Genomic DNA, 15,900 nt, shown 5'->3' with positions numbered 1-15,900 from the left:
CTGAATCGAAAAGAGAGTACTTGGGTTCTCCCAATAACTAAAAAGTGTAGCATGCCTGAATCTAACTGGGGTTCCTGTTGGTGGAGGAACTAGATCAGCAAAAAGAGGGATTCTAGTTGTAAGATGTCTAATGAAATCGTCGCTGGAATTGAGATCTTATTCAAAGAGAAAGATCTCAAATACATGGAGTTTCTTTTTGTATATTATATGGATGATCCGATCCGCAAGGACCATGATTGAGAATTGTTTGATCGTCTTTCTCTGAGGAAGAGTCGAAATAGGACCAACTAGAATTCGGGATCGTTATTCAAAATATTAGTGAAATACTGGATTTCTAATCTCATGTCTGCTTTTCGTGAAAAAATACCAATTAAAGTGTAGGGTTTCTTCAAACAACAAGGGGATGGGTCAACTATTCAATCAAATGATATTGAGCATGTTTCCCATCTCTTCTCGAGAAACAAGTGGGCTATTTCTTTGCAAAACTGTGCTCAATTTCTTATGTGGCAATTTCGCCAAGATCTCTTCGTTAGTTAAGGAGTTCTTCGATGTGTTTTCGATGATTTGCCCGGTATTCCTCCTGAAAGGGAAATTTACTTTGGCATAGATCTCCTTCTCGATACCCAACCTATTTCTATTCCTCCTTACCATATGACTCCGGCGAAACTTAAAGAGTTGAATTGTTGGATAAGGGTTTTATAAGACCGAGTATTTCACCATGGGTTGATCCCTTGTTATTTGTTTGGAAGAAATATGGGTCACTCTAAATGTGTATAGACTACCGGCAATTGAATAAGGTCACCATAAAGAACAAATATCCAATTCCAAGGATAGATGACTTGTTTGATCAATTACAAGGAGCAAGCTATTTTTCTAAGATTGACCTCCATTTCAATTATCATCATTGAGGGTAAGAGAGTATGACGTTCCCAAAATGGCTTTTCGGACAAGGTATGATAATTTTGAATCTGTAGTAATGTTGTTTGGTTTGGCTAATGCTCCCGCTATATTCATAGATTTGATGAATCGTATTTTCAAGTCATATTTAAACATGTTTGTAGTGGTGTTCATTGATGATATCTTGATTTATTCTTGAAATGAGGAAGATCATATGGATCACTTAAGGATTGTGCTGCAAACATTAAGAGAAAAGCAATTATTCGCTAAATTTAATAAGTGCGAATTTTAGCCGAGGGAGGTTGCATTTCTTGGCCATGTGGTGTCTGATGATGGGATTAAAGTAGATCCAAAGAAAATGGAGGCGGTTAAGAATTGGCCTAGACCATTATCTCCTTCAGACATTAGAAGCTTTTTGGGCTTAGCCGAATATTATAGAAGGTTTGTTGAAGGTTTATCATCTATTTCTTCTCCTTTAACTAAGTTGACACAAAAGAAGGCAAAATTCCAATGGTCGGAAGAATGTGAGAAAAGTTTCCAAATATTGAAGGATCGCCTTACGTCAGCTCCTATTTTGACATTGCCCGAAGGTTTGGATGGGTTTGTTGTTTATTGTGATGCTTTGTGTGTTGGTTTGGGTTGTGTTTTGACGCAACATGGTAAGGTTATAGCCTATGCCTCTAGACAACATAAAGTGCATGAAAGGAACTATCCAACCCATGATCTTGAACTTGAGGTGGTTGTGTTTGCGTTAAAAGTTTGGTGTCATTATCTTTATGGGGTGCATGTTGATGTGTTTACCGACCACAAAAGCTTGCATTATGTGTTTAGTCAAAGAGACTTGAACCTTAGGCAATGGTTTGAACTCCTAAAACACTATGACATGAGTGTATTGTACCATCCGGATAAGGCAAATATTGTAGTCGATGCTCTTAGTTGGTTGTCTGTGGGTAGTGTTGCACATGTTGAGGATGGTAAAAGAGAATTGGTTAAAGAGGTCCATAGATTGATATATTTAAGTGTGTGTTTGGCTGGTTCCAATAATGCAGGCGTTCTTATACATAGTGGTTTAGAATCATCTCTTGTGGCAAACGTTAAGTCCAAACAAGACAATGATTCAATTTTGGTCAAATTAAAGAAGTCGGTTGCCGAAAAATTCATTGAGGCTTTCTCCTTAGGAGAATATGGGGTACTACGTTACCAAGGTCGTTTGTGTGTTCCAAATGTTGATGGATTCAGAGGGTTGATATTGAATAAGGCCCATAGTTCTCGGTATTCAATTCATACGGGATCCACCAAGATGTATCGTGACTTGAGGAAAGTGTATTGGTGGAATATCATGAAGAAGGACATAGTGGAGTTCGTGGCTAAGTGTCCTAATTGTCAACAAGTAAAAGTTGAACATCAAAGGCTGGGAGGTCTAGCTCAAGAAATCAAAATTCCTACATGGAAGTGGGAAGATGTGAATATGGACTTTGTCACGTGTTTGCCTCGCACTAGAAGACAACATGATTCTATTTGGGTCATTGTAGATCGAATGACCAAATCATCACATTTTCTACCGGTCAAGACTTCTTATGGTGTCGAAGACTATGCTAAGTTCTACATTCGTGAACTTATGAAACTTCATGGTGTTCCTTTGTTGATTATATCGGATAGTGGTACTCAATTTAGTTCACATATTTGGAAGTCATTTTAGAAAGATCTTGGCACTAAAGTCAAGCTAAGTACCGTTTTCCATCATCAAACCGATGGACAAGCCGAAAGAACAATTCAAACCTTGGAGGATATGCTAAGGGCATGTGTGATTAATCTTAGAGAAAGCTGGGATGACCATTTGCCATTGATTGAGTTTGCCTACAATAATAGTTATCACTCTAGCATCCAAATGGTTCTTTTTGAAGCCTTGTACGGGAGAAGATGTAGGTCTCTGATGGGGTGGTTTGAAGGAGGTGAGATGGCATTGATTGGTCCAGATTTGGTAGTTGATGCAATGGAGAAAGTAAGGCTCATAAGAGAAAGATTGAAAATGGCTCAAAGTCATCAAAAGTCCTATTCGGACACTAGGAGGAGAGAGCTTGAATTTGATATGGATGATATGGTGTATTTGAAGATTTCACCTATGAAAGGGGTAATGTGGTTTGGTAAGAAAGGGAAGTTGAGACCTAGATATATAGGACCCTATAAGATATTGAAGCGCATTGGCAAAGTAGCATATGAGTTAGACTTGCCACTTGAGTTGGCTTTAGTTCATCCAGTATTTCAAGTGTCAATGTTGAGGAAGTTTTTGGGTGATCCAAATTCTATTGTGCCAATGGAGAATGTAAGTATTGAAGAGAATTTGACTTATGAGGATGTTCCGATTGAGATTTTAGACCGGCAAGTGAAGAGGTTAAGAAATAAAGACATTGCATCCATCAAAGTGTTATGGAGGAATCAACAAGTAGAGAGTGCTACGTGGGAAGCGAAATCAGACATGATGAAGCGTTATCCGTATATCTTTCCTTTCATTCGAGCCTAAAGGTGCTAGGTTATTCATGATCAAATCGATTAAACTTCTATGTTTCAGTTCCATATGTCATTCATATGCATGCATGATTTATGAAAATGTTTTTTTCTCAAGGACTATGTCTTGTGTTAAGTATGAAGTTTACATGTTCTATGAATTTTTCAAAGTGTCCTCATGTCCATGTTGAGTTTCTAAGTTCTTTTTTTCCATGTCCTTCCTATATTAGTTGGATCTCATTCGAGGACGAATATTTCCAAGGGGGGAGTTAATGTAATATCCCTCAAAATGCTCATAAGTTCCTTAAGAATGCCTTGGGATTAGGCCTCTCATGTAACGCATTATCCTTAATCTTTTTGGAAAATCCGAGTTCGAAATATCGATTAGGGGGTCAAAACCTGTAGGAAAATAGTTTTGGTGGATTTTTAAGACCCGTAGATCGAAAGATAGATTTCTCAAGGAACTGTGCAAATCAATAAGGTGCGTGACAAGTCCGTGTCGTGGACTTGCTTTCCTCCACATCGCAGACCTGGAGATAATTTTCTGGCCGAATTTAGTTTTTAGCAAGGGCACTTTAGACTTTTCCCAAATTATTAGCTAATGAACCTAGAAGTTTTTAGGACCTAATTCAACTCTATAAATTAACCTAAACCTCTAATTCTATTCATTCTTCTACAATTCACCTACTCAAATGTTTATCTCTCTGCAAAAGACTCTCAAGGATTCCATTGAAGACTTCAAGTAAATTCACTCAAGCTCTCCATCAAAACTCTCAAGTTCTTCCAAATTATTTGGTGTTCTCACTTAAGGTATGTGGTTATTGATTCATGGATCCTTTCATCCATGAAGCTCAATTAATTTCTTAAGGTTTTCTATCAAATTAAAGTATGGTATTTTATGAGTTTTATGATCTCTATTCCTATTGCATGAGTTATAATTCAAGAATGATCATGAATCTATTTTGATATAAATTGATGGTTATTGTATTAAATTGAAGAGTTTTTTCATGAATTCTCCTATTTTGATCTCTAGGGTTCATGATGTAAATTTTAAATATTTTGAATTATACTTCCAAGGGATATTATCTATATGAATTATATATGGGCTGATATAAAATTTATGATTATGCATGTTTTCCAATCAATTACATGATTTTCAAAGTCAATTGATTATGCAATTGAGTTCTACTCTAAGTTTAAGGCAGGAATTTCATGCAAGTTATGAAGTAAGGTGACTTAGGGCCCTATGTGGTGACCTAAGGCCTAAGAGGTGACTTAGGGCCCTATGTAGTGACCTAAGGCCTAACGATATGAATTATACAAATGTGATTGTAATGATGAAAGGATAATTCTCACATTACAAGTATGTTATGAAAATGAGCTACTCTATGATTTCAAACCTATGATCATGACTATGATATATGTAATTATGATTTTTATGCTATGCATGTATATCGTGGAATTTGAATTAGCACCGAGTGGACTTGAGGTGAGGGCCCTACCAAAAGTCTTAGTAGCAGCCTCATGTCCCATAAACTACGTGTCACCGTAGGTTGCCTTCATGGCCTAGCTATTGGATCCACATATAGGGTATGTATGACCCGCCTAGCGGGGTAGAGTCTACCTTGGCAAGTAGATTCCCCTTTTTCTTCGTTGTATGGGGAGAAAACGGGATTCCATATTATAGCTCGCATGGTCTTATTATCGGTTACGGTTCCTATCCCACATATGTATGATCTCTTATGTATGCTATGATTTTAAATTATGCTTTTTAAATACTTTGGTCAATATGACTTTCTCATATCTTTACTTACCTTATCTTATCATGTGATTTACTTGACTATTGCATTCCATGATTTACATTGCATGTCACGCCCTCATACTTAGTACATTCCAATATACTAATGCATACTTTTTGCCTACATTGTCTCATAACATAGGGGTTGAGGTCGAAGATCATACTCATCTACGTGGCTAGTTAAGCTTTCCTATCCAACGGTGTTTCTGGTGAGTCCTCATTTATCGAGGACTAGTTATCGAGTTAGTTATTATTTTTAAAGACTTTTGATATGTTTCATATTGAGGGTGAGCTAGAGACATGTCTTAGCCCCCGCCCATATTCATGAGTAGAGGCATCTAATTGGACAGATGTTTTGAGTTTATGTTGTCATGTGACGTTCTTAAATTTCTATTCATGGTTTAGACTCTTTTATGATGTTTCCTTTTTTGCTTTACCTTATGTATTATGATATGTACAAGAGGCTTGGTTGGAGCCCCTCGGGGTTTCAATCATCGTGTTACGACTAGGCCCTAGGTCAGGTTGTGACATATTCAAACAATGTATATATCTTGTCAAATACATATAAACTTAATTAAATACACAGATAAAAACTAGATACATATAATCTCAACTTAATAATGTGTCAAATACATCAATAATGTGCCAGATACATGAGTAAATCTCTGATTATTGAAACTTTCCGATTACATTCTTGGCTGGTCCGACATCTAACCACGGTGGTGTTTGCCTCACCTTTTGATTTGTTGTTGTGAGAAATAGTGCTTCGTGGTTGTGACTTATCATCAACGTCATCAAAGTAGAAGGAAAGGATGATGCGGCGTTGGTGATTATTCGTCGGAGAATCACTAGCCATGAAAGTAAATTAAGAAAACTCAAAATCAATAGAGGTTTACCTTAACTTTTAAAAAATAAAAGATAAAACAAATACTCCCTCCGTCTCATGTGGCATCGTTTTCTTGGCACGTATTTAAGAAAAAAATGAAGATTTTTGAAACTTATGGTCGGAAACAATCTTTACATATTTGTGGTAAAAGAAAAATTTAAAGTTAATTTGTTTCTAATTATAGTAAGGTGTCATACTTTTTGGAACGGACTTAAAGAAAAGAGAGCCACATAAAATGGGACGAAGGGAGTAGCAATCTATCATAGATACATGAGTTTGAATAATGGTTAAATATATACAAACCTCAAATTGGTGTGTTGTTCTAGATTTCAATTTTAAGGTTTGATGGTGAATATCATGATGGAGAGAAGGAAGGAAGAGAGAGAATGATGGTGGAGGACGTGGGGTAGGAAGTTGATGTGGGAGAGAGAGTTGATTGACATTAAAGAGTGAATTGGGGATCGTTTAATTGTGTAGATAACTAAATTAGGCTATTTTTGTTAGGGATATGTGTATCTAAATGTATTTTCTCAATATATAGTATAACATTCTTAACTAGTGGTAATATATGTAACTGTTTGAAAGAATAGGTAGAATTAGTATATATGATAGTGATGTATGTCGAATAAGGTAGTTTTTTTCTTTTATTTTTTTTTATTTTGAAATAAATCTACTTTATTATTCAGTTCATTTTATTATATATAGAGGAATTTGAGTATTAAGATCAAATCTTTTATTTTTCTTTTGTATGAAAAATAAAATTTTAAAAAATGGCGTTGATTATGAACCATTAACCGTAAGGAACATAAGTCATTAGCAACAATAATATGCTTCATTTTATCCTCCATTGAATGAAATTAGGACTTATATCTTTTTTTCTCATTAATTTTATTTTGAATCATTGAGGTTAGAGTTCTTTTCATAAGAGTAACTTGAAAAAATAAAAGTAGCAAGGAAAGAAATATAACTGAAAAAATGGATTACAAATTTAATTTCACGGACCATTAATATAAACCTAAGCTATTTGTATTAAAAAAAAATAGACAGAGATCAAACCTTATATATTTTTGAATACGTAAAGAACTAAAACCAATAAATGTATATTAAAAAGACCAAACCTAATTAGTTTTTAAATAGTTGAAGAAATAAAATCAATAATTGTATGGTTAAGGAATCATTTTAATCTACTCCTATAAATAAGGGAGCATTTTCTCAGCTTTCCAAAGTCACTAGAAAATCAACATTTTCCTATTGAAGTTGACATTTGATTAAACATCTGTTAGAACGTATACTATCGTCTTTGGTGAAATGATTCTCAAGAAACAAACTCAAGTGGTACCAACTGCAATACTAACAAATTGCCTTAACCAACTTAGGCAGACCACCTAATTAGACAGGTACACCACACAAAAAGGAGACATTCAGTTTCAAAACTATCCAACGTGATTGAAATCTTAACCAACTTCCTAAATACATCCAAAATAATTAAATAGGCAGCAAAATAAGGAACCTGGAGATAACAGAAATGGCATTTCATACTACAATAGATATAGTCATACAAGCTTTAAATTAAAAACATTCAGAGCGCCGACATAATTTAGAAGGTTGATAGTCAATGCCAAAGTCTTACATAGTTTATCTGTTTATAACTTAAACAAAAGACCAGTTTATGAACATGAAAGCTAGACAGTGATTGGAATCATCATCGTTGAGAACCTTCCAAGCTATGGCTTGCTCATATGATATTGGCCTCCCCATGCAAGATACACATATTCCTGCTGGCAGATAGGCAAATCCCTAAAAGCACAACATAACAATTTGTCAAATTCTTCACTTACTACCTATACAGCCTTTTCTTGTATGAGTTGATAACATGTAGTCAATAAGTGGTCTAGCACTAGTGGAATCAAAACGAACTTGCTAGGTGCTAAATACTGCAGTATCACATTTTGCTCATATATTAATTGAAACTAGTTTCCTTTTAATGTTTGCCAAGTCAAAGGATATATATAATCAAAATATGATGGTAGTAGTCTAACCTGCTGCATGATGTTGGAGAACTCAGATAGGAGGACCTTACGACCAGCTTCATCTAGAATCTTATCAAGCATTACATCCTGAAGAGCTAACAAGGTGGTTTCAAGCATGTCAAGACCAGCCTGGTTGGCAAATTTAAAAACTGCCGATGCCTGCATTAAGAAGTTCACTAATTAATTAGATATTGTTGCATCTCTAGAAAGATCGTGGATAAATACTTGGTATTGCTTTATGGTTCAGAACAACTATAGAAGCAGTATACTGACGTTCATTTTTACAGAGCAACACATTATTGCATCACTATGGTGCCACAGTTGTTTCAGAACAGCATCACCAGCTCGAGAATCAACCTGGAACAGGTCTCCTCCTGTATGCACCCTGAAATATAATCGGGAAATAGTTAGACCAGGTAAAACATTCAATGTCACTGCAAGTTCCTCACAAATAATCAGATATCAACTAGTCTTCGAGGTTCAAAGAAACAAGTATATACGAGGTCAAAAAGTAATTCTTTTTCCTACCACATTGCAATGACAGGTTAATTATTGATACGAAGTTTTACATGTAATGATGAAAAACATGTTAGTAAGAAAATGTCACCACAAACATTGAAAACCCATACCTATAGCTCCGGGAAATCCACCTTGCCAAAGTGACAGCTTCAGGTGAACCAGGAAAGGGTTTAGGTGTCAACTGAGAGCTGAGTCGAGAGGGTGCTATGGCCATTGCAACTCTCTGAACAGAGCCTACTATACTTCGCACATATTGGCGAGCCATTGCAGCTACATTATCCTGGTAGTGATTCTCAAAAGTAAACTGGAATGCAATTGTTAAGACCGAACGATGGTTGTAATTGCCTGCTTCAATTTCACCAGCTGGACGTGTCCCACTCCCACCAGTTCCAGCTTCTAGAGTTGAAGCTAAATCCAAGGTTCGAGCTGCTGCAGGGACATCCTATATCATAAAATTAGAGAACCTTTAGAACAAACTAATAAGATAATGCTCATATTTTTGCTTAGATACTCTTCAAGCGTCAACGATGAATTTTCTTTGTCTGGACCAGTTAAAATTTACTAGTGACTGAAAGGCTAGATGTTCTGTACGCATAATACTGAACTGATTTAGGTTCCAGTGGAATGACACGGAAGCCAGATGGAAGCAATGGAGCATCATCACCAAAAGATTCATCAATAGGTGCAAAAACAAGCTGAGCACAGGCACCTGCAGCATTCTCATCAACTCCACTGCATAACTGCAATGGTAGTAAGATAATTAGTGAACCAAAATGTCAAAAAGCACATAAATTACAATTTGAGAGGTGTATGAATTCTCAACCTGTAACAAGTACATATCCCTTGATAAAGCAATGTCCTCTGGGGAGAAAGCAGGACCCTCTAGACGTACTACCTCAAGAAACTAGATAAAAAGGAAAAGTCAAACCACAAAATGATTTATCTGTTACAGAATATAGACAACATCTACTAGGGTAATAATTATCAAGTCGAACATGATTAGATTGTGTTACCTCCTCGTGCTCCACAGTCTGAGCTAGGGGTAAAATGACCTGGCTACTTGGGAAACCACCTGTTCTGGCACAAGGGACAGCATATGGACTGGCTTTAAGAGATGCAGCAGAATAAGCATCAACCCCATAATCTGCCCATTCAGAACGGTGCTCCCTAAGGAAACGTACAAGCAAAGCAGGGGGAACATTCTACATAAATGAAGTACCAGAAAGAGATTAGAACATATCCACAAATTGGAAAATTGCTAATTCTCTTAGTGTACACTAAGTCAAATATCAATTCTAACATACCTGAAGAAGCATTGATGCCCTGGCACACAGAATTCCTCCAAATGTAGGGAGTATTGACAAGGTGTTGTACTGCGAACCAAGGAATTTGCTTGAAGATGAGTTTATAGCAATTGTTACATCCTCTACACCATCACTATCCATAATAGTCCAACCATCATCAACAAATCCATTAACAGCATCATTAAATCCCCTGTAGTAAAAATATTAAGTACTAAATTCTGGAAAGATTAATCAAAACTGGCAGAAAGCATAGCACTGCCAAAAGCTTCATTTACAGCTGAGACAGCACAGTATATATTACTTTAAAGTCTCTAACCAAATGATTGGTTTGTCTTCTCACCTGCATAATCTCTGACTTAGTGCCCTCAAAACAGCAGGTTGGCGACCCCCCGTGTATTGGATCTCTCCGCTGGTTTCTTGTGCAATTTGTCGTATGTGTCGCAAGGCCTGCACACAGATAACTCCGACTTATTTACGATTAAATCACCCTGACATTCTGGAGATAGATATTCCAACAAATTTAAAATTCCTTACAGCCATAGTCATCTTCTGAGCAAGGATCTTGGAAGACTCGTAAAGTGGCCTCAGAACTTCAGGGACACTCCAAGCCTGAGCACAGATAGAGTATGTTCAACTACAGTAATCTAAAGAAATCAAAATATCAATCAACCAACATTTTTCAGCCTTACGTCTAGATCAATATGATCAACAATGTGAATCATTGAGCCCCCACCCTCACAAGGCCTTATGAGGTAACCACTTGGTAGCATCTCAGCCCTGACAAAACTTGTAGCAGGAGGCCCTGTTGGGCCACCAGTTGCTGTCGACAGAGATCGTTCACATATCTGCATTTTTTAATGCCAGAAGAAAATTATTGTAAATGAAAGGTTGTAGCTATAGCCTGCTTTTGCAAAGATAGGCAAGGTAGAGTTTAGAAACATTGGTCTCAAGGTTTTGGATTATGCCTAATACATACCACAAGACTGCCATCCTCCAAACTTGTCGTGTATCTCAATGTCCAAAAGTCACGAGCTGTTGCCAATGTAGTTGGAGCATAAGTCTAACAAAGAAACATGTGGCAAACACCAATTTATTGAGCATAAATAAAATGTGATCACACGGTATCAACCCAACAAACAAGTGATGCAGGCGATTGCAACAAACCTGCAAGTAAATAAGCTCTATTGTCCCTCCATTGCCAGTAGGGATTACGCTCAGTACATTAAGGCAACGGCAGTCGCGATACCAAGAAGGACGATCTTTGAGAATCTCAGCAACCTGAAAAGTTTTCTACAGCTTACAGAACAAGGGTAGAATAAAATAAAACTCATAGCCAGAAAGACAACTGAAGTACCTTCGTGGGCTCTAGACTCACGAGGCCGCAGGCACGTGCTGCTACCCCACTGCAGTTGCGGGAAACAGCAACAATACCAATAGAATCCGGACCAGGCTGAATGGGAAAGTCAAATAAGAGGTCATGTTAAGAATTGAACACATGTAATGAATGAGTCAGAAATGAGAGATGCACAATCAACTGAAGGAATTACCTTCATCCCAATCATCTGCACCCAGTCGACAGCAGTTCCAGTAGCCTTTCCAAGGAACTCTGCCAGGGTCTCCTCAGCTATTGCAAGAAGACTGAAAATACATGCAAAAATGTTTGTTAGTTTTTTTAACTAGAAAACACCATATATGTTTTTAGAAAAAACACAAATTATATTACCCAGCTGGGTTATTCGCATCCCTTTCTGGATGCTGAGGTGTTGGGTTTTTTCTTTGCTGCTGACCACTCACGACCACAGATTCACAGCTTGTATCTGTGGTCGTGCTGCTAACCTGCTACGATAATTATCTTCAGTTTCATCGTACAAAAAGAAGCAGACTAAAGGATGAAGATACAGGAATTGCTTTATGAAATGGTAGAAGAAGGATAGAAGGTTAAATGCAGCTTATGTAAAGCTTCAGCATAAGAACACTGCAAGTTATAGTGTCATGAGAAATTATTTAAAACCTAGACAAATTGAGATATGGTTTAAGTGAAAACCTACAAAATTTAGTTGAGTTTTATTAATCAAAGAAGACCAACTCACAGTATTGATTTGTTGTTTCATGTAGCCATTCTCATACACAAGTTGAGACACTTGCTTCTGCAATCGGTCATTTTCTTCCATCAGCAGCTTGTTCATAGCACTCAGCTTCCTGTTAACAGTCTGGAGACGAGAAGCTTCCTTCCTCTGTTTTTCACGGCATCTACAAAGGATGAAAAAACAGTGATTTGAGGACTAGGTAAAATTCCCTTGCAATGTTTTAAATGTGAGAATTGGCATATTCACATGCTCCAAATGAAAGGATAAAACATCAAACAATATTCTGAAAATAAAGAAACTTCTGTTTCTGCTAACGAATGTCGAGAAGAATCCCTCAACACCTATCTATGGACAAATAAAGGATACTTGATGTAACATGCAACACAGATCACACTGAGATCGAACGCACTTTTGTTTTCTCTATGCTTGAATTATTTTACGGGTTGTTTCAATTACATATTTCTAAGTTATATCAAGGAAAAATTAAGGCCACAAATCAATGTTGCAATGGAGGACTCCCAGTCACCCCATAGCTACAAAACTCAAGAGAAAGACACATTTTTATACTGACAGATAAGTCAGGCAAAGCAAACTCAATATCTATCATTTTATTTCAATATCCAGTAAAGCTAATCAGATACTGAAAAGCAGATCTTTTGTGATTAAAGGGAAAATTCAAAGCACAGAATCACCAACAAGTAATAATAGGTGTATATTTCTACTCCAATAGGCAAAACAGGAAAGAAAGAACAAAAAAGGACATTTTATCATCTAAAAACTGGACCAAGCTTTGAAAATTGACAATATAAACAGGGAAAAGATAGAAGCTTGCCACAGCTGCGAAAATACTTTTGAAACCTTGAACCAAACAACTGAAAGCACATATTTCCATGAAAAGAAGAAAACAAGAATAAAATAATAATATTAAATGGCTGGTTCGTGTTTCGTTAAAAGAAAATACAAGTATCTATACAGGAGCTCATAGCATTTCCAGGAAAAGAAGCAAAACAACCCACATTTATCTTCTTCTAGTCATTCCATTAATAAACAAAAATATCCTATGACCAGAAAAAGCAAATGCAAAAAAAATCTCTCAGCTTGCCAAAAATGATAACCGAATCTAGAAAGGTAGAGGAGAAATCATGCATCCAGAGGAATGACTAGAATTGAAAGGGACCCGACCCTTGCGTTTGTTTTTTATGAAACAAGTGACAAATTGTGGTTGAAAAAAGGAAAAAGAATACCTTCGGTTCTGAAACCATACTTTGATCTGTTTAGGTTCAATATTAGAGAGAATAGGAGTCTCCCTAATGAGCTGTTGTCTTCTCAAAGAAGTAGGTTTTGGACATTCGGCATATACTCTCTCCAAAGCTTCGACTTGTTCTGGTGTGTATCTCACATACTTGCCGTTATCCATATCGTTTTTGCTTCGACTTTCTCCTCCTCTCTGGAAACACAAAGCCATCGAAAATCACATGTGCAGGCTCTCTCCTCCAAGAGAACGAGAGCCTCTCATCAACTCCTTTAGAGAGACAAATTATCTCACTACAATCTATACAGGACAAGAGAAGAGAAGAAACCAAAACACCACTTTGTACTAGAGAGGGAGAGAAGAAAAAGATGGTGCTGCTGTACATGATACACACAATTGGATCAAACAAATACTAGTCCTATCCTAGCTAATAATGGGTAGGTAGGTATAGACTGAAAAGTATACTACTGTACAAAAGAGCTGAAACAGTGAAAATCAATTTTTATTACAAACACAAACAACAGGTGCAGTTTTTTGCCTTTTTCTCTTTTTAATAAATAATAAATATTTTATTTAAACATTCAAATTAATACTCCATTTTAACCATTCAATTTCTTCTTTTTTTTTAATCATTCAAGCACAAAAATATTATTCAGTATAAACTATTAAACATGTGTTGATAAACATCATATTCAATTAAATAACACCATGCTCATATAGGTCATATTGTTTTAATACAAATATTCATTTTCTCATTTTTAATTCATCTCCAATATGGATAAAAAGAACTCATCTTCAATAGGATAAAAAAAGACGTTTGTACATTGCTAATAACACTATTAAAAACTCTATAACATAACTAATTCTTTCGGGTTAATAATTTCTTTTTTTGAAAAACGCACTTCCGTCGGTTACTTTTTGCGAAAATGTGCAAAAAAATATATTTTTAAAAAAATCAGCGTTTATCTGTCAAATTTTATTTTTTACGAAAATTAGTATACGTCCGTCGATTTTTAAAGAGTAAAACTTAGTTGAAGAGTATAAATAATTGTGTTTAAATGGTACATAAATAATGAAGGGTTGAAAGATTAAAATGAAACAAAGTTGAGACAGAATTTCAAAATGTAAATTGAGGGCAAGTTAGAATACCTTCAATTGAATACCTTAAGTCCTTAACTTATAAAAATTGCATTAATCAGACACTTTTATTTAAATTATAAAAAAATAATGCATTTCTCAACTCACAAAGGAACTTTCATTTTTTCTATTTATATTTACACCAAAACATAAGCTGAAATACAGTACATAAGTTGAGTAAATGCCTTCATGATACATTTCTCAAACTTGTTTGTTGGATGGTGGGTATTTTTATAAAATATAAAAATTTGAAATTAATTATAATTTTTTTAGTATCTCTCAAAAAATAGAATTAGGGCCCAAAAATCATTTTTTTCTAGTTTTTCGGAATTTGTTGTTTTTTTCAAAAATATTTATCAAAAAATGACAAGTTATATGATCAAACTCTTTCTTGCCAGATTTTTTTCTCAAAAACTATATCTACTTTTATGGTCAAACAAAACATTAAAGTTGCCATAAAATTTCACTTATATATTTTATTTAAAAATTTTATTATTTAAACATCTTCTCTCTCTCTCTCTCTCTCTCTCTCTCTCTCTCTCTCTCTCTCTCTCTCTCTCTCTCTCTCTCTCTCTCTATATATATATATATATATATATATATATATATATATATATATATATATATAAAGTTGGATATAGACAATCTGATGTGGTACCTCTCTATGGCCAGCATTTCTATTTAACTTTTATCTCCTTTTTTGACATTTTATCTTTGTTTTCTATTATTTATTTATATTTTTAAAAAAAAAATAATATTTAAATGCATTACCCAATTAATCATGTTCCTTTAAAACTTCCATCACACACATTTAAGTAAATGGAAGATGAAAATCCCAAAAACTTTTCACTTTCATAACTGTTTATCATATTTAGTTTATAAAATAAAAAAACTTAGAATAGCTGTAACCATCAATAATGGACTCCTTCACCTTGATTTTTGTTTTAAAAGTTACTATAGTGTCACAGTGTGTTCATAGTGAATGCAAGTACCAAGAGAATGAGAAAACAATAAAATCCGGGTAAACTCACTCCACCATGGCCCCTATACGGGCCCTATAGGTCACCACGACCCATGGTATGGGGGCGTGAAAGCAACAGAAAAATCAGGCTTCAGGTTCACAGAAGGATTTATGGACCGTGATGATTTTCATGGACTGTTTAGCCTCTTGTGAACCTAAAGTAAGTTTTGCTTGTTTTTCTCTAAGTTGGTTCCCACGGACGAGTTAAACAACCTGTAATGGTCTTCACCATCATGATCACAGGCTGTGAACTCCTGGTCGGCTAAAACTAATTCAAATCTAACCCAGTTCGATCCGAACCTTAAAATTCCAAAACAAAAAGGTTTTTTTCACCCATTTTACCCACAAAATTTGGGTCGAATATTTCTCTCATTCACATTTTGAACTCCTAACCGCCAAATCAATACCACACTCCATTTAATCATCAAAATTCGATGCAATCAAGGTTTGTATGAGTGTCAAAC

General features: G+C 35.6%; 1 protein-coding gene across 2 annotated transcripts; it reads right to left on the bottom strand.

Annotated features, from left to right (window-relative positions):
• Window positions 1-7,603: 7,603 nt before the first annotated feature.
• LOC129873646 (homeobox-leucine zipper protein ATHB-14-like) lies at window positions 7,604-13,660 on the bottom strand. 2 transcript variants are annotated; one of them, XM_055948774.1, is made up of 18 exons: window positions 13,271-13,660; window positions 12,030-12,189; window positions 11,663-11,778; window positions 11,487-11,577; window positions 11,294-11,389; window positions 11,104-11,217; window positions 10,916-10,999; window positions 10,629-10,784; window positions 10,474-10,548; window positions 10,280-10,386; window positions 9,940-10,129; window positions 9,649-9,837; window positions 9,459-9,539; window positions 9,241-9,375; window positions 8,746-9,077; window positions 8,390-8,501; window positions 8,126-8,275; window positions 7,604-7,883 (listed from the first exon to the last, which is right to left on the bottom strand). In XM_055948774.1, the coding sequence occupies exons 1-18, from the start codon at window positions 13,489-13,491 to the stop codon at window positions 7,737-7,739; spliced, it is 2,556 nt and encodes an 851-aa protein (XP_055804749.1). In that variant the 5' UTR covers window positions 13,492-13,660; the 3' UTR covers window positions 7,604-7,736. The 2 variants fall into 2 exon arrangements, with proteins under 2 accessions (XP_055804749.1, XP_055804750.1); XM_055948775.1 differs by having other exon boundaries at window positions 11,663-11,775.
• Between the last annotated feature and the right edge of the window lie 2,240 nt (window positions 13,661-15,900).

The sequence above is a fragment of the Solanum dulcamara genome, chromosome 11, assembly GCF_947179165.1.
Source record: "Solanum dulcamara chromosome 11, daSolDulc1.2, whole genome shotgun sequence".
Taxonomy (NCBI): Eukaryota; Viridiplantae; Streptophyta; class Magnoliopsida; order Solanales; family Solanaceae; genus Solanum; species Solanum dulcamara.
This window is presented reverse-complemented; position numbering and strand designations above follow the sequence as displayed.

What these genes read in the sequence shown, in the direction of transcription:
- LOC129873646 (XM_055948774.1), bottom strand. Translation starts at nt 13,491, where the DNA reads ATGGCTTTGTGTTTCCAGAGAGGAGGAGAAAGTCGAAGCAAAAACGAT. An exon ending in TGAAACAACAAATCAATACT is followed by an intron (nt 11,779 to 12,029) that starts GTGAGTTGGTCT and finishes TAATTATCGTAG; the next exon opens with CAGGTTAGCAGCACGACCAC. An exon ending in GGGCATCAATGCTTCTTCAG is followed by an intron (nt 9,838 to 9,939) that starts GTATGTTAGAAT and finishes TCATTTATGTAG; the next exon opens with AATGTTCCCCCTGCTTTGCT.